At 35.4% G+C, this 23,282-nt stretch overlaps 1 protein-coding gene across 2 annotated transcripts in view; it reads left to right on the top strand.

Annotated features, from left to right (window-relative positions):
* Positions 1–23,282, top strand: part of LOC107740368 (teneurin-4-like) — a 263,631-nt gene that overhangs the window by 228,440 nt on the left and 11,909 nt on the right. For both annotated transcript variants that reach the window (XM_016552793.1, XM_016552795.1), the window contains exons 26-29: positions 3,412–4,289; positions 9,480–9,652; positions 14,023–14,258; positions 22,743–23,039. In XM_016552793.1, the coding sequence (XP_016408279.1) occupies positions 3,412–4,289; positions 9,480–9,652; positions 14,023–14,258; positions 22,743–23,039 (1,584 nt within the window). The remainder of the gene's footprint in view (positions 1–3,411; positions 4,290–9,479; positions 9,653–14,022; positions 14,259–22,742; positions 23,040–23,282) is intronic.

Raw genomic sequence — 23,282 nt, 5'->3', positions numbered from 1 at the left:
GTGTGTGTGTGTGTGTGTGTGTTGTAGGTTTCAGCTCGGGGGAGATATCACTGACCGATATCGAACAGAACACGGTGACTCAGTTAGGCAGTGAGAGTCTTCTTTCTTCGGGTCTTACTGTGACTTAATCGTATCTTAAAATCAATGCGTGGTGCTACTTAAGCCATGGCAGTGGCTGTGGCCAATAGATTACTGCAGACCAGCGTCCAGAAGGCAGTTTGATATAGATCAGCTCAGGGTGCGGGCATCATTTCCAGGAATGAGGGCAGAATGGTGTATTGAGTGCTATGTTTTATGTTGTTGAGGACTTATCGGACAGTCCAGGATCTTCAGGATACTGAAATCCTTGCACTTGTGAGATCAGCTATAATATGGCTTGTCCCTACTTTTTAACAGGTTCTAGTTCCGCAGGGCCATTGCAGTTTTGAAGTTTTTATCTAATGCATTTTGCTAGCTCGTGCATCTGATGCATTCCTAATGATCTAGGTTTTTGTTTGCATGAAATACCAAAATGTATGAAAGTGCCTCCACTTTAGATTTTATTTTATTTTATTTTATTTTATTTTATTTTATTTTATTTTATTTTATTTTATTTTATTTTATGTATGAAAGTGCCTCCACTTTATATTTTATTTTATTTTATTTTATTTTATTTTATTTTATTTTTGTTGTAATGTCAGTTTTTGTTGTTGTTTGTTTAATTAATGCTAAATTACATTTTTATATTTTATTCAGTTAGATTTTACTAGTTATTTGATCATACCAAAATTTGACGTTTACACAGACTTGGGTTAAAAATAATTAATTAATAATACTTTTTTTTTGTAACTTCTGTTTTGTTTTGTTTTGTTTTGTTTGACAAAAAATGTAACATGCTGCATTATGATATCATATGGCATGATTATTAGTGCTGTCAAACGATTAATCGCATCCAAAATAAAAGTTTCTGTTTACATACTGTAATATATGTGTGTACTGTGTATATTTATTATGTATATATAAATATTTATTCAGTTAGATTTTACTAGTTATTTGATCATACCAAAATTTGACGTTTACACAGACTTGGGTTAAAAATAATTAATTAATAATACTTTTTTTTTGTAACTTCTGTTTTGTTTTGTTTTGTTTTGTTTGACAAAAAATGTAACATGCTGCATTATGATATCATATGGCATGATTATTAGTGCTGTCAAACGATTAATCGCATCCAAAATAAAAGTTTCTGTTTACATACTGTAATATATGTGTGTACTGTGTATATTTATTATGTATATATAAATACACACACATGCATGTATATATTTAAGAAAAATATGTTGTATATATTTAAAATTTATATAAATTATATGAATATAAAATATATACATGTAAATATTTTCAAAATATATACTGTATGTGTGTGTATTTATATATACATAATAAATGTACACAGTACACACACATATATTACAGTATGTAAACAAAAACTTTTATTTTGGATGCGATTAATCGCAATTAATCGTTTGACAGCACTAATTATCATAGCATAATTCTGTTTGAAATGCACAACACTGTACTTACGTTGTACAGCATTATGCATGCTGTTTCACATATGCAGCTTTAAAGAATTAGTAAGCACTTTGTATTCTGCAGCCATCTACTTCATGAGAAATATTACCCATAACTCCTCAACCAGAGTTTTCCAGGTGTTTTGAATTATCAAGTAGTATCAAGAAGTATTAAGTATTAATGCTATATTACGATCTTTAATATTAAGTGACTGTCTAAGTCTGTAAAATGAAGTTTGCAGCCATTTCTTTTTTCGTTTAAATGCCACATCTGCTTGCTTGAGTCTCTGTTGAAAATGTCAACATAATGTTTTTCTGTCTCTTCAATTATAAACATTTAGGAATCTATTATGAGAAAGTCAGCAAACGTTGAAGGCAGATTTTAATGCACTTCATTAATCATGCTATTTACATAGCTTTTCTCACTTCTCCATAAAAACCAACATGTCCCAGTCGACGTCTACAGATTAGTTTCTGACTTTTATGTAATACTTTTAATATTAAGCTCAGCTTGGTAGCTTTTTGTCTATTCTCAGAGTGCATTAAAAGCATATTTTAATCAGCCAGCCTTGTTAGCATGCCAAGAACACTATTGAAATAAGACACTTCATACTCGACCCCTAAGAGAGCGATTACTGTCCCCTAGTGAAGAGACGGTCTGTGCAAATTCACCAGATTCAATCATTTCTATATTAAAAGCCTGCTGTATTATTTTGAGAACAATGTCATAATTTAGGCAGCCAAGCAGGAGGTCTTGTTTGATACGCGTGCCAAGTTTTGTTTCAAAGTTCCTGTTCCCCTGCTGCAGTCACTTTCCATTATGAAATTAATAAGCCAAAGCTAGAAAAAGACATCCGTGTGGAGGGGTGACAGATATAGTGCAAGTATAGTTTTTTGGGAGTCCATGGTTTAATCTGATCATTTGACTCACTTTTTCTCTCCTGCTACTCTTTCTTATCAACATTTCAACTTCCCTTTTTAACTTTCATGTTTATCAGATAAAGCAGCCTCAACTCAAGAACTGTTTGTCTTCTGCGGCAATTGTGACCTATTAAAACCTTTATTTTTATTTTTTTTCATCGTATTTGCTTTTCCATTATTAATGTAGCATCTGGCATTTCAGTTTTCAGTTCCTCCTCTGTAGAAAAAAGTGCAACACTCACTCTACAAACAGAAATGTAACTATTTAACTATTATAATAACTATTTCTTTAAAATAAAAGTTTCTGCCAACATCAGACGTCAAGTGTTTCTCAGTCAAACAGAGTATTTAAAAGAACCTTTACAATAGGCAACAGAGATTGTGTCTGTAATAGAGGAAGTAGCTTAAGATGGATCTAGATAGATCACAATTTATTCATTTTTTAATATATCAAAATGTAATTTAAAAAGTACAGATCATCATCATCATCATCATCTTCAATAAAACATGCCATAAAGAGGACTTAATTAAAAATATGTTATGGCATGTTTTATTATTATTATTATTAATAATAATAATAAAACATGCCATAAACACTGTGTTTTTATACCAATAGCAAATATTGTTAAATTTAAAATTGTGATCTTTTTTTATTCACAGTCTTTTGTGTATGCCAAAAGCAAATATTGTTGAATTTAAAATAAGAATTTTTTTTATATATTTATTTTTTATTGTTTAATGTAATAAAGTTACATTTGTTTGTGTTTGGACTTTTTCTAGAATTTGAATTTAGATTATTATTTTTTAGTTGAACATTCTCGGTAATTGTTTGAGCACCTGCTTCACTTATTCCCATAGCAAATGTGTTTCCAAACCTAACAAGTAAAATAAACTCTTAATGTCGCATTATAACAGTGTATTTTTCCCCTGTCTCCCATAGGTGCGTTTAGAATGGCCCACTGATCTGGCGGTGAGCCCGATGGACAATTCGCTTTATGTTCTGGACAACAATGTAGTTCTGCAGATCTCAGAGAACCATCAAGTGAGAATTGTAGCGGGAAGGCCAATGCACTGCCAGGTACCCGGCCTGGATCACTTCCTAGTCAGTAAAATCGCCATCCACGCCACCTTGGAATCCGCCAACGCTCTTGCCGTCTCCCACAACGGCTTGCTTTACATCTCCGAGTCGGACGAGAAGAAGATCAACCGAGTCCGTCAGGTCTCAACCAATGGAGAGATCTCTCTGGTCGCTGGCGCCCCCAGTGGCTGCGACTGCAAGAACGACGCTAACTGCGACTGCTACTCGGGCGACGACGGCTATGCCAAAGATGCCAAGCTAAACGCACCCTCCTCATTAGCGGTTTCACCCGATGGAGAACTCTTCATCGCCGACCTGGGTAACATACGCATCCGATATGTCAGGAGGAACAAAGCGTTCCTCAACTCGCTCAACATGTATGAGGTTTCCTCACCCATCAATGACGAACTCTACCTGTTTGATGTGAACGGGAGTCACATCTACACTCAGAGCCTGACCACTGGAGACTACCTGTACAACTTTAGCTACTCTGGTGAAGGTGACCTGAGCAGCATCATGGACAAGAATAAGAACAAAGTGACCATTCGTAGAGACACAACGGGATTGCCGCTCTGGCTGATGGGTCCTGATGGCCAGACGTTCTGGTTCACTATTGGAACTAATAATGCACTGAAGAGTGTTGCTGCCCAGGGTCAAGAGCTTGCCATGATGACTTATCATGGAAGCTCAGGTCTGCTGGCCACAAAAAGCAATGAAGACGGATGGACTACCTTCTACGAGTGAGTAAAATTTCTACTTTCTGTTTATTGTTTTCTATACTAAAGGCTGATAACTTTTCCATGGCATATCAATTGTAGAATACGTCATACTGCAAAGAAGCTATTTTTATTTATTTATTTATTTATTTATATATACATTTTTTTTTTCAGATTTAGCTCAGGCAAGATGTAACATTTGAGAGAAGCATTTATAACGCTAATTTTTTATATTAATAATAAGGTATTAATACACGAATAAAATATATACGTTTACACTATATAAGTGTATATGATGTAAAATGTAAATATTCTTACACAGTCTTAAAAGTAATTATTTTCTTAATATCATTTATGTAAGAATTATTATTATTATTATTATTATTATTATTATTAGCAGCTAGATAGATAGATAGATAGATAGACAGACAGACAGATACATACATACATACATACATACATGTAGATAGATATGGGGAGGTATATACACTGAACAAAATTATGAACGCAGGGGGCAAAAACAAAAGTGTTTCATTTATAATTTTGTTCAGTGTATAATATATTGTTATATTTAACATTAATGTTTTGATTTTTAAAATTGTATTATATTTACATATAATATACAAATAAAATATACATTTGCATCATACATATGTACAGTATATGATGTAAATGTTGATATATATATATATATATATATATAATGTTGATCTTATATAATCTTTATATAATGTTTTATTATGAAAATATATGTACATCAGTATGTTTATAATGTAAAAGTTGATTATCATATTTTAAAATGGTTATTTTCTATTATATTGCATTGTATAAATGATTTATTTTTAACATTGTAGCATATTTAACATTACATTTAACTTTTAGATTTTTTAAAATTATATACATGTACATGTAATACGCAAAAATATATATAATTTACATGTATATGTTATGTTAATATTAGTAATCTTACATAATTGTAAATTATTATTATTATTATTATTAAATTGAAAATATATTTTTTATTTCTTTATTAATATGAAATGTTTAGGGGTAATTACTACATTTAAAACAGTGACATCCTTTTTAATGCCCATAATTTTTATACTTATTCAAGCTATATCTTAAATACAGAGTTTCACATTTATCACTGCATACTTCACAGCGAGCTTCACTCGACTACTGGAAGCTAAATATACTCTTGCTCAGCGTAAATTGCGAAGGTCTTGCTTGGCTGTGGGTCATGTTACTGTAGATACAGTCAAGAGTTCACAAGGTCTCTGTGGTTTATTGGACTTCAGTCATCTGCTGTAAGGTAATTGGTTTCAGGAGTACCTCCAACAGTGTTGTTTTTTTTTAGAGTTCCTGCTTCTGCAGTTCAGACACTCATTTTTGTTTCACATTTACTATTTATCTAACCTTTAGTACTTATGTTGATTATATGAATAAAAAAAGTAAAATATTTATATTATATATACCAGAATATAAATTGGTCAGTGTCAGCCAATGGCCCATAGGGGCACAAATGTTTAGTTCCATCTGTGTTTTTACCTATAAGGCTGAATACTGGTTTTGCATGTTTGCATGTTATTCTGTGTAGTCAGTGGTGGCACAGGCACACTAGCTAATGTAAGACAACAGCTATTCGTTTCTATTTCTATTATTACCAATTAATATTTTAGTTTACCACTAATTTTGTGGATGCCCACCCAAACAGTAAATCTATCCCGTGTAACTGATTCCAGATGAACTAAAATGTAAACCTTTTTCTAGAGAAAATTCGACCATCGGTCTGTATAACAACAAAAAATGTGTTTGCAGTAATATTCATGTAGCATATTCATTAGCATTACATTCATGTGACCTTGACTGTAGGCAAAACTAATTTAAAACTACTTCACACGCATTTATTGCTTGTACTGTTTGTTTTAATGTACAAATGCTGCATATTTGATAAGGCACAGTAAATGGTTGTAGATAACCAGCCATAAGTGGCATTGCCTCAAGTGTTGAAGAAAGTTCAGTTTTTCATCCTTTGTTTCAGTCCCATGCTCTCATATCATTTATTTAATCCCCTGTTTGCCAAATGAACAAATGGCAGGCAAAGTACATTTACTCAATAATTGCAATTAGTGAAAGAGAAAAAACAATAATTAACATCAGGAATAGTTGCTCTGTTGTTTTTTTTCTCCTTCCTAAGCAATTAGATCCGTCCATTCCCTCTGGCAACATGAGGTCGTCTTTTGTGATAAAGAAGGCTTGGTTGTTGTTGTTTTTCCCCCTCTTTTTTTTGTAATTTGTAATTTGATATTCTGTTTTGCATAATTAACTTTGAAGGTCAAGCTGCCATCTGAGGGTCAAAGTCACTGTTTTCCTGCACTAGAACAGAGCAGCCTAAACAATTTATCTGCACACTCCAAAGTGTGGCAGACGCGGTTTATCATCTCTGCCACCTGAATTCATTAAGTCCCTGTGAAGCGTGTTTGCCTGCGGACGTTACATCGGCCAGGACTCGTGCAGAAACTGTACGGCGAGTAGCGTAAGCATAACAAAGACTTCTGCTACGATGTGGGTCTATTCAGCTCTGGAGGAAATGTGTTTTGTGTGTACTAACAGAGTTTTCCATTTTTAATTCTGGAACATCTGCATTCTTCCACCGAATTAAACAACATTTGCAGTTAACCGTATCCTTAAAGGATTAATTCACCTCAAAAACTTCTGTCATTTTAATTGTACTCAAAATCGTAAATGGAACATTAATTTCAGTGAATAGACAGTTAGGCTTTTCAGCTTCAAAAATGACTCGAATGTATTTAAAAATATTTGTATTATAGCTTTTGAGCTTTCACAAAAATGCTATTATTAGGTTAATCATTTTAATTATATACAGTAGGTTTATTTATTTGTTTATTTTAGTTTTATTTTAATCTTATTGATTGTAAAGTGTCCTTGAGCTTTGGAACAGTGAATTAAACATGAATTAATTAATATTATTAATATTAATATTATAAAATTAATATTATTACATTTTCCATATTATTCCATATAAAATATTGCTGTAAATATGCTCCAGTTAAAAAAAAAAAAAAAAACTTCCATTTAAAAGTTTGGGGTTTAGAAATTACAATTTTTATTTAGCAAGAATAAAAACCTTTAAAAGAATAGCATTTTATTTCAAATAAATCCTGTTCTTTTGAATTTTCTAATAATTTAACAATCCTGAAATATTCTATCATTGGTTTCCACAAAAATATGAAGCAGCACAACCGTTTTCAACATTGATAATAATAAGAAATGTTTCTTGAGCAGCAAATCAGCATATTAGAATTATGTGACACAGCATATTATGTGACACTGAAGATTGCTGTATGCTGAAAATTCAGCTTTGCATCCTAGGAATAAATTACATTTTAAAATATATATTAGAAAATAGAAAACAGTTATTTTAAATAGAAATAATTCTACATTATAATCATTTTAAATTGTGATCATGCATTTTTAATCACAATATTACTGTTTTTACTGTGCTGTTGATCAAATACATTCAGTCTTGGGGAGCATAAAAGACTTGTTTCAAAAAATAAAATCTCACCAATGCCAAACTTTTGAACAGTAGTCCATGTTTTCATGTCAGTCATGTGACCACAAAGGGTCTCAGACAGATCTAGACATTCGCACTGTTGTTTACGAATGCTTTCTTCCCCCCGCTGTATTTGTGTCCTGTAATGTGACTCAGTGGTACATCTCGACCAATACTTCAGTCCCAGGGTGCTTTGAGGCGGTCAGTTCTCCATGACTACAATAGACTGCTGCTCTAAAAAGGAGATGTTTGGTCACCGAGATGAATCAGTCGGCACTTACTCCACACTCGGCCTGCTGAGAGAGCGCTCACATGGAGGCTGGCAAATAAAAAATATAGGGAGGATAGGAACAAAGTAGGAGAAGAAAACAGGATAATTTAGTTTGCTTGCCAGAGAACAGAACAAAATTGTTGTGGGTCGACTGCAGTCATTCACTGCCAGCCCCTAACCTCCTTTTTCTCTGCCTCTTGACAAAACGGAGCAGCAAAAATGATATGATGAAAAGAGTTATGGATGGGGAATAAAGAGGCTAATAAGAAACGTATCACAGGAGCTTTCCTCTTTATTACCTCTACAAATGAAAACGGAGGAGACACATTTTGTTCTTTCCACTGATTTTTTTCTTTAGCGTGTAAAGCCTGTGAAGTTGGTACTATATAAGCACCTGTGTGATAAGAAAATCTTGGATTCAAATCCCAGAGATATTGCATGGAAGTCATAGAAAATAAAATAAGTATCTCCACCAAATCAGATTCGTTATCTTTGAAGATCTTAGTGTTTGTTGGTTTCGTTCACAGACTACTTGCTGCTGTCACATCTAGTTGGACGAAATATCTGTCTGCAAGAGAACCGATCTACACTCAGTTCTGTCTCCCAGTGAAATTGTCATATTGTATTTTATTTTCAGAACCAAGCGATTTCAGATTAGCCAATGAATTTGACTCTGTACAGCTGCTATACAGTGATAGTTGGTTTGAAGCTCAAACTAGTCGTGTTCTTAAGGGATAGTTAATGAAAAAAAAAGACATTTTTGTCATTTTCCCACCCTTTCTTTCTTCTTTTGAAGACTCTTGAAGACAAAATTGGGACCCAAACAGTTATTTCTCAAAATATCATCTTTTGTTTTCCACAGAAGAAAGAAAGTCATGAAGGCTTGGAATGACATAAGGGTTAGAAAATAATGATTTTCATTTAAGTCTAAGCACTGAACTTCACAAGCCACGAGGGCCACATTCAAATACAGCAAGCCTGTTGGGAAAATTGGGCTTGTATAAGAAGTTCTTCATGCCGTTGCTTAACAATTAAGGCCAGTTTTGTTGCAGAGATTGAAGTTGAAGTGTTATTGTTGTGCTACTTGCATAAGCATACCGAACTGGAACAATAATGATGTCTGCCACAGTGGTAAACAGTTTCAAAAATCGAGAAAGGACCTTCAACCCTCTTCCATTATGTTCCAAAATATTTTGTTTTGCGACACAGTTACATTTTTCTTAGGCCGTTCTCTTGCTTGTACATCTCACTTTGACAGTCCCTTATTAAAAAGCCAGACCTGCATTTGATTGAAATCCACAGCTGGTCTCATTAAAGACAAGTTGAGCCATCTTTTTTTCACACTCTGTTCTCTCCATCTCCTCAGATATGACAACTATGGGCGGCTGACAAACGTGACTTACCCTACAGGCAGGGTGAGCAGTTACCGCACTAATTCAGACAGTACTGTGCGCGTGCAAACCGAGGGCTCCAACAAAGAGGACATCACAGTCACCACCAACCTCTCGGCCTCAGGAACCTTCTACACGCTCATGCAAGGTAAGAATATCTGCAAAGCCCTAGGGGACAATTCTTGGGAATTGGGTAAAGTATTAGCCTAGACACTATAAATTCAGTACATTTCAAGGGTTAGTTCACAACAGTGTTAATTTTGACAGCAAAAGTCTTTTGACTAAAATGCCATTTAGTTTTAGTCATATTTATACACGTTCTCCCTACTGTTTACGTTCACTTAAGACGTAAAACTGTGTTTACGTTAATTCTCGTCAAAACGGACAATTCAACATCATTTTGTGTGTAATTCTACATTTATGCGACGCGAAAGAGTACTCGCGCGCTGTGAGACGCGCTTTCTGTGTGTGTATGCTTCAGTGTCTGCACTCATAAAACCAGACCGAACTGAGTTCTCTCTTGCATCGTCAGATTTATCCATATGTCTGCTCTTCTCTTACTCCCACATATTGACATTTTTGAACGTTTTATGCGACGTGCAGCAAGTGTATGTTAGCTTATGTCCCGCCGGTTCATATGTACGCATCTAACCTCCGAACCACGCAGCAGATTCGTTCTGAATGAATCTCTTCCCAAATGGTCCCTCCCTAACATTTTCGTCTCGTTTTTATTCGAAAAACGTTATTTAACGTTATTTCTCGTTATTTAATTTACGTCATAGTTTTTGTCATTCAAATAGAGTTTTGGTTCGTTATCGTCTCGTTGTCGTCTGTGAAAAAAATGTCGTTGACGAAAATTACTCGTCAACTAAATTAACACTGGTTCACAAAAATGAAATTCTGCCATCATATACTCGCCTTCATGTCGTTCCAAACCTGTATGATGAATGATTCAGTCATAGTGGTACATGAGTCAACAGCTCATTAGAGGGGAAGATTATTAGTGAATAATGAATTAGTGAATAATGATTTTTTTTTTAATTCAGCAAGGATCAGTTAAACTCACTAAAATTACAGACATCTGTAATGCAATAAAATATATATTTCAAATAAATGCAGCTTTCCAAACTTCATTAAGCTGCAAGACGCATTTTCAACTAATACGCATAAGAAGAAATGTTTCTTGAGTGCCACATTAGCATATTAGAATAATTTCTAAAGGATCATGTATAATGACTGCTGAAAATTCAGCTTTGACATTTTTAAATATTTCATTGATGTATGGTTTGTTAGGATAGGACAATATTTGGCCGAGATACAACTATTTAAAAATCTGGAATCTGAGGGTGCAAAAAAATCAAAATACTGAGAAAATCGCCTTTAAAGTTGTCCAAATGAAGTTCTTAGCAATGCATATTGCTAATCAAAAATTAAGTTTTGATATATTTATGGTAGGAAATTTACAAAATATCTTCATGGAACATAATCTTTACGCCTAGATTTTTGGCATAAAAGAAAAATCGATCATTTTGACCCATACAATGTTTTTTGGCTATTGCTAAAAATATACCCCAGCGACTTAAGACTTAAGGTTTTGTGGTACTGGGTCAAATATTAAGTGTATATTTCTGTCTGTATGGCTTTAGAAGACTTATAGTGTTCAAGTGACTTGTACCAGTTTTATGGTCATATTTGGTCACTAAGAAGATTCTTCCAAATATCACATTATACAAAATATTACATTAAGAACGTTGTTTGAAACGACATGAGGGTGAGTAAATAAAGGAAACAAAGGAACAGGTCACCCAGAAGTAATTACTTCCTTTGTTCTCTTATATACTAGAAACTTAGTAGCTGTACATAAAGTAAAATAACTGTGAGGCAGAATTGATATGTTTGTGGGAAGCAAACAAGCCTCTTCTTCGTGAAATCAATAGAGGCATGAGTGTTTGTATTTTCTCTAAAATCGCAAGACCGCCCACTCATGAAGACAGAAGTCCAGATTGATTTCCTGTCCACCACTTTTGTTTGTTCCAGCCTCCCTTTTTCACCAAGCTCCTGCTTTTCCGGTCCATCTTAGAAAACCAAATCTTAATCACTTTGGCCCTCGAGACAGAGGGGTGTGGTTGGGGTCAGGGGCCACCATACTAGCTTGTGATTTTCCTTGCATACTTTGGCATTTCAATATCCTGTTTTTCACCTAACCAAGCGCTCCATCGATTCCCAATAAATAGCTTTGAACTCCCTGTGCCCTGCTCTATTTCCTCAGAAACTGTAAAGATTTTTCTGCGCTCCTGTGAGCGTTTGATTTGAAGGGCTGTCCTCCTCCCCTGGGCTTCAGTTGGTTTACCGACGACTGCTTCTGAGAGAAGAGGTAGAGGGCGTAAAGTTCTGCTGGTGTTCTTATCCTAGAGTAAACTAATGGTCACCTACGCATGGTGACCTTGTCCTGGACATCTGCTGGAGACAGAGAGAAAAAGAGGGCTTACTGCCAAACGCTTTGCTGCTAATTAATTCACTATTGTCTGCTTTGTAAACGGAAACCAGTTTGGCTTTAGCTCCAACACAGAGTTTTGCGCATGCAGTCTGGATATGCATTTCACGGAGGTCGTGACCTTGTGCTGTTTATTGACTTTCCAAGGTTGAGTGAGCATGTGTTCGATTTCCAGGTCATTCAGTCAGAGGTTTTTTTCAGGGCACCAATATTATTTACCTGAATAAGCCATCAAAAGACAAATATGCAAGAGCTGCTTATGCATTTGACATTGCTGTGATCCAATTAATGCACAACTTTGTTCATCTTCAAAGACAGTATAGAGGACGAAACGGACAACTCGTGTGAGTTGAATCATTCAATGTGACTTTAAGTCCTGGCTTTCAATCAAAAGCAAGCCAATTATGTATTTTAGAATGATTTGAGATAAAGACGCTAAATTTAAGATGTCATTGTTATCAGATATTATTTCTGAATTTTATGGAAGAATGTTTCTTCTTATAAATTTTCAGATAAAGTTAAAAATAGTAACAGTCATATCGTTAGATATAAATTTGTTACAAGAAATGAAGTCACACTGCAAGATACGAGATACAAGATAAGTTACAGCTGCTAGAAATAAAGTCATAATTACAAAATGTAAATGCAACTTTATTTGTAAAAATAGTCACATTGTGACGAGATATATTTACATGGCAAAATATGAAGTTGCAGCTTCTAGAGCCTAAATCACAATTATGAAATATAGTTAGATTTCAACAAATAAAGTTGCGTTTATGACAAATAGTCACATTGTGAGATAAATTTATGAAATATCGTCACATTGCCAGATATGAAGTTGCAACTCCTAGAGACTAAATCACAACTATGAGATATTTTCAGATTTTGATAATCTGACAAAGTTGCATTTAAGAGAAGTCACATTTTGAGATAAATTCGTAATGAAATGTAGTCACATTGTGAGATATGAAATTGCAGCTGCAATAAACAATTATGTTGCAATTATGAGATATAATGTCATTGTGACAATGAAAGTTGTTTATGAGAAATGCAGTCGCAAAATTGTGAGATATAGTCTCAATTTCTTTTAGATGTGTATTTTTTATACTTGACAGATGTGACATTTTAGTTCCTTTTAACAAACACATGAAAATGTGTGTTATTCCTAATACAGTAGATGTAGGTGCAGGTAGAAATTAGCCGCCTGAGGGTATTAGCATGATGGCTGTTGAGTGATTTGTTTAGCTGTAAAAGGACTGTTTTCTGTCACAAACTCTGACTTTCACTGTTTTTAATTGGAATAGAATCACTTTAAAAATATTATTCAGTTTATTTTTAACAGGGAATGAGTGTCCACTAGCTACGTGTTAGCTTCACATGCTAGCTTGTTTGTATGGCTGCTGTCTGCACTGCTTTTGCTGAGTTATTAATTCCGTTTGACTAGTAATGAGTTTCATCAAAGCACTCACTGACATCTTCTCATTTGGTACGTGATTCTTGTTAACAGTCTCTCTCCCATTCGCTGTCTTCGCTCTTTATTTCTCTCAGGTTCACCCCTTTTTTCTCTTTCACTGTCTTCCATCTTCCATGTCCCTCAAAAGCGCTTAGCGAGACCACCTGGGGATGGAGACAGACAGTTTCAGATTTAGTTGCATCTCAGTTGTCACAGGCAGACGGCTTCAACTATGATAGCGTTCTGCCTCTCTTTCGCTCTCTCTCTTTCGGTCTTCTGAGGGCAACTCAAAGACTAACTAGGCTTTGAATCATCCCTTTGTTTCACTGTCTGTCTGGTCGTGTTCAACAAACAGTGGTGTCATAAATTCGGCTGCCATTTTGAGAGAAATACAGAATGTAACCAATGAAGGGTGGAGATTAGTCGTAGTCTGTAAAATTCTGTCAGCTTTTACTGATACTTGCATTGAGTAAGTAAGTAAATGAGAACAAATTTTTCATTTATAATTCAATGTTGGATAATACTTCCACAATTAGTTTGTGAGACTAGATTGTTTGTGTTTAAATCGTAGATCAAGTCAAAAACAGTTACTACATTGGTCTGGATGGCTCCTTGCGTCTGGTATTGGCCAATGGTATGGAAGTGACTCTTCACACGGAGCCTCACCTGCTGTCAGGAACTGTCAACCCGAGCATAAGCAAGAGAAATGTCACTCTGCCCATCGATAATGGACTCAACCTGGTCGAATGGAGACAACGGAAAGAACAGGCACGAGGACAGGTCACAGTGTACGGACGCAGACTCAGGGTAAGAACGTCACAGAATTTTCTTTCCACATTTAATGCTGCTGCATCTGAGTTTTTTCTCTTATTTGTGACCCTGGACCACAAATCAAAATGAGGAAACACACCAAACTAACAAAACACTTTAAAGACACCCAGATCAAAGAAAGAGTTCAAGCAGGTAAGTTTAATAAAAAAAAATTATATTTAGATCAGTGTTTCCCATACATTGATTTGTTTGTGGCGGCCTGCCACAATATCAAAACTGACCGCCACAAATAGATTTTCCAAAAGTTGTGTTTCCCATACATTGATTTATTTGTGCTGTTTGACTTCGTTGAATAAACATGAGCACTGCACGTTTCAAAATCGAAACCAGGTGTTTTTATATAACTGTGTTTCTGAAGGAAACCGCCTGTCTTCAGAAAATTATGGATGTCATTTTCATTTCATCTTGCCTGTAATGCCTGATAAAGCAGCGTTTGTGAGCACAGCGCTTATTTGTTTACAGCGGTTACCAGGGAAACCTCTTATCTCTCCTGCTCTACAAGCTCCTCCTGCTGGCAGAGAATGAATCTGCATATATATGTCGCCACAAATAGAGTGCAAGTCTGTGGGAAACACCGCTTCTGTTATGAATATTATTCAATATTTTAATTTGAATGTCGGATTGAAATGAACGCTGTTATTAGAGTAGTTAATCGTTAGCATAAGCTCGGCTAACGCTAATATAATGAGCATTAGAATTAAGTTTCTTTATTAACTATTTAATGCTCCTATAACTTTTATTAGGGTAAAAAAAAACAGGAGGACATGATGATATTTACTATTTTTACACACCAGAGGCTTTTAAATGAATTGTGAATCTAAAATATGCGTGTTAGAGAATGTACAAATGGTTGACATTGTTTGTGTCATATCAGTCAGAAAAGCAGATCTGGGCTTTTTTTTTATTTATTTTTTTAGCAAACTTAGTTGTTATTCTTGGCTGAATAACTCTAGGTTTTCAAAAGGCCTTTAAAATTAAATATGTACACAGTTTGGATTAAATGAAAGTATAGTCAAACTTTTTAATTAGCATGTTTTTGTGTTTTGCTTTGGTACCGAAATTGGTACCGAGAACCGTGGATTTTCACTGGTATTGGTACCGAATACTGAAATTTTGGTACCGTGACAACACTAGCTACAAATGTAGCCCAGCGACAGCGACTTAAGACTGGTTTTGTGGTCCAGGGTCACATTTGTAAATGAATTTCAGAGTCTAATTATTTCTAAAAAAGCTGGCAGTTCTGTGCTGTTACTGGAAAAGATGGTAAAAGCAAATTTTTTATTTTTTTTTTTAGAACAGGATCACAGCCATTTTAGCACAAATGTTATTAGAGAGCATGCGGAAGTGTTTTAGACACATTTAAGAAAAAATTATGAGAGCTATGAAGCCCGCTGACAACACATCCAAGGCCAAATCGTTAGAGATTAATTCAAAAGCTACTATTTATACTGTTGACAAGCTATTTATTAATTTAGAAGATACACCTAATCTTGTAAATTGAGTATCTAATTATGGTCTAATGTCACAAAATTCAGAAAGAATTCCATAGAAAATTGAAATGTAAGCACTTACATTGTCAATGTACTCTGAAAGTATGGCGATAGATTGTTCGTGAATGATTGGCTTTAAAAGCTTCATATTTTATTTGTATTAATAATTTATGGTTTTTGGATTAAATAATAAATATCAGTAAAACTGCATAGCATTATTTTTGTTCAAATACCTAATATTTTAAAACGAAGATAAATTATTCATTATTCCTGTTGCCTAATCTTTACATTTTGCATTTGTATTTTATTTCTATTCATCAAATAAAAATTCTCATTGTGTTTTGCGAGACTAACTGCACAACCTACCTGTCATCAGAACCTCACATAGTCAGGTAATTGTGTACAGACCCCAGCGTTACCTCGACGTTGTCATCTGCTCATCCTGAGTTAATTTTACGCAGGCACAGTTCCATACCTCGCAGACACACCTCCACATAGCAGCTCATCTGAGCATCAAGACCCTGATCTTGCAGTAATTGCTTCTCGATTATAATCTCTACTGCTTCTCATCAGTCTCAGAGTCACACACGCTGCGCCTGTCCTTTAGACTGATCACTCTTATTATGGCTGCCCCGTAGAGTCTAGCCAGGCCTTACCGGTCAAGTAGCTGCCTTCCAAGGTCAGTTTGTGCATGTGAGCGCATGTGTGTGTCTCAGCGGTCGATCCATCATTCAGCAGCCGTGTCTCTATGACCCTTAGTGCTGAGGTCAGCGCCTAGAGCAGGGTTGACTCTCTCGTGATCAAAACCCTGAGGGTTTCCTCAGACAGCATCTGATGTCTTCATAATTCTTGTGCTGCCAGAAATGGGACCACCTCACAGCTTTTGCAAGATGATATATGTGCATATACAGACTACCATTTAAAAGTTTGGGGTCAGTAAGATTTTAGCGATTAATATTTTTATTCAGCAAGAATGCATTAAATTTATCCAAATTTATAGTAAAGACATTTATGATGCTACAAATGATTTCTATTTAAAATAAATGTTGTTCTTTTGAACTTTGTTCATCAAAGAATCCTGAAAAATGCATAATTTATGTAAAAAATATTAAGCAACAATATCAGTGAAAAATCAGTGGTTTTTATCAGTGATAATAATAATAAATATTTCTTGAGCATCAAATGAGCAGATTTAGATTTCTGAATGATCATGTGACACTGGAAACTGGAGTAATGATGCTGAATATTCATCATGACATGAATAAATTACATTGTAAAATATATATATTTTTAAAAAGTTATTTTTAATTGTAATGCATAATGCAATTATGTTTTGTGTATGTGTGTGTGTGTATATATATATATATATATATATATATATATATACAGTGCCCTCCATAAGTATTGGGACAGAAATGAAAAAATTGCTTTGCTTGCTGTGTAGTCAAGACATCTGCAAATATGATTAAAGATGAATATGAGATAAAACTACAGAATGTCACATTTTATTTATGTATGTTTATGTATGTTTCAACACATACATGTTTTACCAGATAATAAGGACAGCACTTTTAGAGTTCATCCCACTATTTGATGTGGGAATAAGTATTGGAACAGTTGAACTAAAGGCAGATGTAAAAGACTAAAAGCTATTATTTGGTTGCGTAATTGACTTCCTCTTTTCTTTTAGCATCCAAATTGCTTGCTTTTCTCTCAAAGTCAGCTCCATCGTCTTCATCCTGGTTTGTGTGTGTCGCCATCAAATGCAAGACTCAGAATGCAGAAGCAATGGATATAACTGATACGACACATTCCCTGCTTTTAATATCTGAACAATTAATGGAACAGGACACAGCTGATCGCTTAGAAAGACCTGTGAGGCAACTGTTTCAATACATATGCTCACATCAGATACAGGGATGAAACTCTAGAAGTGCTTATCTTCTTAGCTGGTAAAACGCCCAATAATAAAATGTGACATTCTGTAGTTTTGTCTCAAATTCATCTTTTAATCATATATATAGATTTCTTGACTCCACAGCAAACAGAGCAATTTTGTCTTTACTGTCCCAATACTTATGGAGATATATGTATTTATATATAGGTTTTCAAAACTGTCCTGGAGCGCCTCAGCACTGTCTCCCTCATCTAACGCTCTTGATTCAACTCGTCAGTTCATTAGTAAAGACTTTAAGATCTGAAGTGGGTCAGAAAAGGTGAAGAGAGTTGAGAGAAAATATGATGCATGTCAGATCTGCGTCACGTTCAGCAGTGGCAGCTCTTAAAGAGAAAGCAGACAAAATAACCTAATAACCAGCTGCTGTGATGTCTTTCAATCAAAGAACAAATGAAAAAAGAGGAAATTTATTATAATTGGTTTATGTGAAGATTGTTTTAAGTTCACTTAAGTTAAGTCACGTTTTTAAAGTCTAATAAATGTTCAAATTGATAGCTCTCAATTTTACTGTAATGTTGAATAGCTATAGTCAGTGGTTAAATATTAGGGGGAAAAGCAATTTTATAGAGACATCAGTAGCATTGGTATCAGTGATACTGCCCTCAGTCATAAAAAAAAGATGCCATTAAACAAATATTAAAAAATATACTGTCTTGATGTTGTTTGTACATTACTTTGAAGATTTAATGTGAAATTATTGCAATATTAAAGTATATTTAAAAACTTTAATGTTAGGTGGGATTTTATAAAAAATTTGCTATTAATTAGTTAATTTTTTAATCGATTAACAGCACTAATATGTACTTTGGTATATGAAAACCCCTTTGAGTGCAGACTGTGGAAAGGCTCGGCTTATAAGTATGATCCAAAGGACAATCCGTACTGAAAACATTGAGCAACCTTGAGTGACGTGTCAAGTGATATAACGTGGGTGTATGAGTGGGTGAATGTGTCAAATTGTGTGTGTGTGTGTGTGTGTGTTGTATGAGCGGTGAAGCTGCTGGCTTTGAGGATGTTTGTCAAGTTGACATGAAGCCAAGAGAATTAAAGGCAGAACAGAAAGAGATTTGAATAGACACATTTACAAAAGCATATATGGTATTACAATGATTTCAACCATACAGTATATCAATGACTTTTAATGTGTGCATTCATATGCTTTCCCACAGTTCAGTTAACAAAGCTTCTATGAGGCGTCATACTAACCGAAAGATAAAAGACTTCCGATTACAATATTGTGATGTATAACGATCCATTGAATCGTTAGATTTATATTGCAGTGTATTTTGATGTATTTTGAATGAAGATAGTTGGTGTTGGTGACACCCAGCCCTAGTAGAAATGTGGGTCACTAGCAGCCTGAAGTATTACTGTAGTCACATGTCCATCACATTGGCTACTACACGCCATCAAGAACAGCTGCCAGGCCACCAAAATTATTCTTGTCTCCATAGCAACCACATCTCCTGACAACAACAGAGCTCTGGAAAAATAGTAGTGTAAATTGTCCCCTCACAGCGAGCTCAAATCCCAAAAACCACTGAAGGCTTAAATGCAAGGCCTCGACTGACAGTTCTCTAAATGTTTGCTTTACATTATTAGACTGGTGTCCTATACTGCCTCCAAACAAACAAAACCAACACGTGGGCTAGTGTGTTTACTGAAGGAAGCGACAAATCGCACTGAGCAAACAAGATTACAGTTCTTACCACAGCAGCGGATGGAGAAAATTAGAAATGAATGGCAAAGCGACAAGCAAATATTGGATTTGAAGAAAAACTTGAATAAATTTTTTATGACAGCGGAGAAGAAAATCAAATGCTGTTTGACAGATTTGTTGACTTTTCGAATATGGAATGGGAAATTTCAATTATTGATGGTGATTTATGAAAACAAACGGTACTTACAATTGTTTATTCATTGCCAAAAGTGCATTAGTGACAGTCCTAAGATATTCTCGTAATTAGCGGAGTTATGAAAAAAAGTGTTGTCTTTTGTTCCTAGTTTTAATCGTTGTTTGTTTGACAAACAGGAGTCGGGTAATCTCAAAGTAGTTGTATTTTTATCAGCAAAGCATGCAAATTTCATCCGGCTGTCAAAGAAGGGAGGGAGAAACATGGCAAGTGTCTGTCTAACATTCCCCAATACAGTGTGTGAATTATACGATAACTTTTCTGGAATTTCAGTAAGCAAAACATCAACTATAAAGGATAGGTCACCCAAAAATGACAATTCTGTCATTTACTCTCATGTTTTTCAAACACGTATAACTTCATTTCTTTAATGAAAGACTAAAGGAGATGTTTTACAGAATGTCCATGCTGCTTTTTTCTGTACAATGAAAGGGAATAGCACCTGTAACCGGTTTCTTCTTATTATTAATGTTGAATATTATAAATGCTTAATATTTTTGTGGAAACAACGATACATTTTTTTTCAGGAATTGATGAATGGAAAGTTCAAAATAGCAGCAAATATTTGAAACAGAAATCTTTTAAACGTCGTAAATGTCTTTTATCTGTCACTTTTGATCAATTCAGTGCATCCTACCTGAATTAGTGCTAATCTTTTATTTATCTTACTAACTCCAAACTTTTGAATAATAGTAAAAAAAAAAATGTAAATCTATTAAAAAAGTGAGCAACAGTGATGCTGTGAATTTTGTCAATAAAAATTGAAGAGTGCTTGAGCAACTTGCTGTTTGTGATTTTCATTTGAGTGTTAAAATTAGTGCCACACAAAAATATTTGTAGATACTGTTGAAATGTGACTTATGTAACATGTGGAATAATATGGTTTAGTGTAAGTACACCCTACTTTTTGTCTTGATGTCCTTTTTGGGGGTTCTTAGACACTCCCTCAAACCCCCTGTTTTTCCCACCCTGCCCAAGTCCAATCTCCTTCCTCCCACCATATCTGCTTTCCTAAAGCTTAGTCCATTTAAAGGAATGTCCAATTTAAGACATTCCCCTTGTGTGGGTTTCCATTCTCCAGAGACCCAGGATCTCACTGCCAAAAGAGCTTTTTTTCCAGACCGTTGGGCCTCTGCTCAACCAGAGCCTGGCATGAGCATCCAGCCTTCCGTTTCATTCTCTCTTCATTTTTTTTTTTTTAACCCGTCGCTTCAGTCCCCTGTCATCCTACTCTGGACAAATTGGCCCTTGACAAAAGTTCTCTCATCCTCAGAGCCATAAAAGCCTGGCTTTTTGATGCCTTGGAATGTCTAGTAAATAACACTTAAGTGAATTGTGTAACCAAAAAGAATAGCAGAAATAATAACTGTTGTCTTTTCTGGTTTTCGAACAAGATGGATGGATGGATGGATGGATGGGTGGGTGGGTGGATGAATAGAATTGATTGATTGATGTATTGATTCTTCAAATTGGCCCTTGACAAAAGTTCTCTCATCCTCAGAGCCATAAAAGCCTGGCTTTTTGATGCCTTGGAATGTCTAGTAAATAACACTTAAGTGAATTGTGTAACCAAAAAGAATAGCAGAAATAATAACTGTTGTCTTTTCTGGTTTTCGAACAAGATGGATGGATGGATGGGTGGGTGGGTGGATGAATAGAATTGATTGATTGATGTATTGATTCTTTGAGTAAGTTCTCAATCTTGATATATTCAGATCAAAGAGTCAAGCTGTATTTGAAAAAGCGAGAGTGAGAGAAATAGGGGCCATGCTCATTAGTAGGTGGGTGAGGCTTAAAGGAGTGGGGAGGGAAAAAATATCTGCCCTTTATTCTGTCAACCTCTTTGTTCTGTCACCCCCACTGGGAACTCTCCTATTCATGAGCTGCTTGCTTTTAATGTAAAATAATCCTCTCAATTAGGTATTAGTGACATTAATTGGCCCCCGTGTAATTGTCCCTTCACAGATGAGAGCTCCCAGCATGCCCAAGAGGAGGAGAGAGAGCGAAAGCTTGCTTGCTGCTCTTTCCCCCATCCGCCATGCCACTGGACCAAAGCCAGCAACAACTCGCAAAGTCACTTTAAGACTCTGTTAAGCCTTGCCAGCAGTGAGCCAAGCCGGGTACCAGAGTACCTGATGAGAAAAACCAAGATCAATTAAGGACACATTACACTGATAAGAGATATGGGGAAATGAGTGTTTAATTATAATGCATTTCAAAGACTGTTTGGCCCAAACTTCCAGATGGTTGTTTGGTCAGTACTCATTCAACCCTGTAGACATAATACGACAAAGGTATGCTTGGAAAAAAGAAAGTTTCACGGCGAATTTTGAGTTTGCATTCCTGCTAGACTTAGAAATGTGCTAATAAGCATTTTTTGTAAATGTATTAGCCAGTTTCATAGTACTTTCGGGTTACCGAGTAGAGTGCTATTTATTTTTGCATTGTAATTCTCAACAGCAAGTGTAGGTTTTTTGTGGACCTGCTAGTACAATGTTGATATTTAGTTAGGTCTAGCTGGATGCTCCATTTATTATCCACCAATACCTAAATTCACATCGCAGCAATAAAGATTCTAGTGCATTGTGTCAAGGGTTGAAGGTATTAAGGCCTCTAAATCCTTGATCGCCCCCTGCTTTGACCTGTGTGTGCCTTTGGGATTACTTGCCATGTAGGACTAGTTCTCAGCTCTGATCTCAGCATGTTCCGGGGTCAGAGGGCTCTGCACATTCAGACTGAGCCAAAAACTCACTATGACATGTCATTCAAACAATGTAGTGGGCTTTGAACTTCATATGCGCCTCAAGTGCCATTGTTTTCCTCCTGCTTCAATTACAATGGAAGTTATCCACCCCTCAATAATTCCTTCCATAAAGGCATGACGAATGAGTATACTGAGAGCTTTTCTCATTCTTTTTGTTTTAACATGCAGCAAACAAAGAAATCAGTCAGTTAAAAAGCTTGTGGCTTCTGGAGGTATGCAGTTGAAAGTAAAAAATCTTAAAACTTAATTTGAGTTTCAGAGAAGACAGGTAATGCTATCAAGTCCATGTGTCGAATTCAGAGGCCTAATATTCCTATCTTCCTTTTTGTGGTATAGGTTCATAACAGGAACTTGTTATCCATGGATTTTGACCGAGTAACCAGGACTGAGAAAGTCTATGATGACCACAGGAAGTTCACCTTGAGGATTCACTATGACCATGCTGGAAGACCTACTTTGTGGGCTCCAAGTAGTCGGCTAAACGGTGTCAATGTCACCTACTCACCAGGTGGCCACATCGCAGGCATCCAAAGGGGCAGTATGTCAGTCCGAATGGAATATGACCAAAATGGGAGAATCACCTCAAAGATATTTGCAGATGGAAAGTCATGGAGCTACACCTACCTTGAAAAAGTAAGTATCTTTATCTGGAAAATTATCAGGTTGAAAAATAATTGCTAGTTCTCTTTTTTTCTGCAGAGATCTCTTTGTTGAACCCTGTTAATTTGTTACATTAATACGCTTTAACCTTATGTGCTTTAGCAATGATCCCTGTCTAATGTGCAGCTTATGTTATGCATTGTTACCGCATGCAGCCTGACAACTAATTTGTTCCTAAAATATCACTGAAAAAGTAAAATGTCACTGTCTTGTTAA

Source organism: Sinocyclocheilus rhinocerous, unplaced genomic scaffold (assembly GCF_001515625.1).
Source record: "Sinocyclocheilus rhinocerous isolate Xijiao unplaced genomic scaffold, SAMN03320098_v1.1 scaffold315, whole genome shotgun sequence".
Classification (NCBI taxonomy): domain Eukaryota; kingdom Metazoa; phylum Chordata; class Actinopteri; order Cypriniformes; family Cyprinidae; genus Sinocyclocheilus; species Sinocyclocheilus rhinocerous.
Note: the sequence above shows the minus strand (reverse complement) of the source record. Positions and strands in the feature narration are given on the sequence as shown.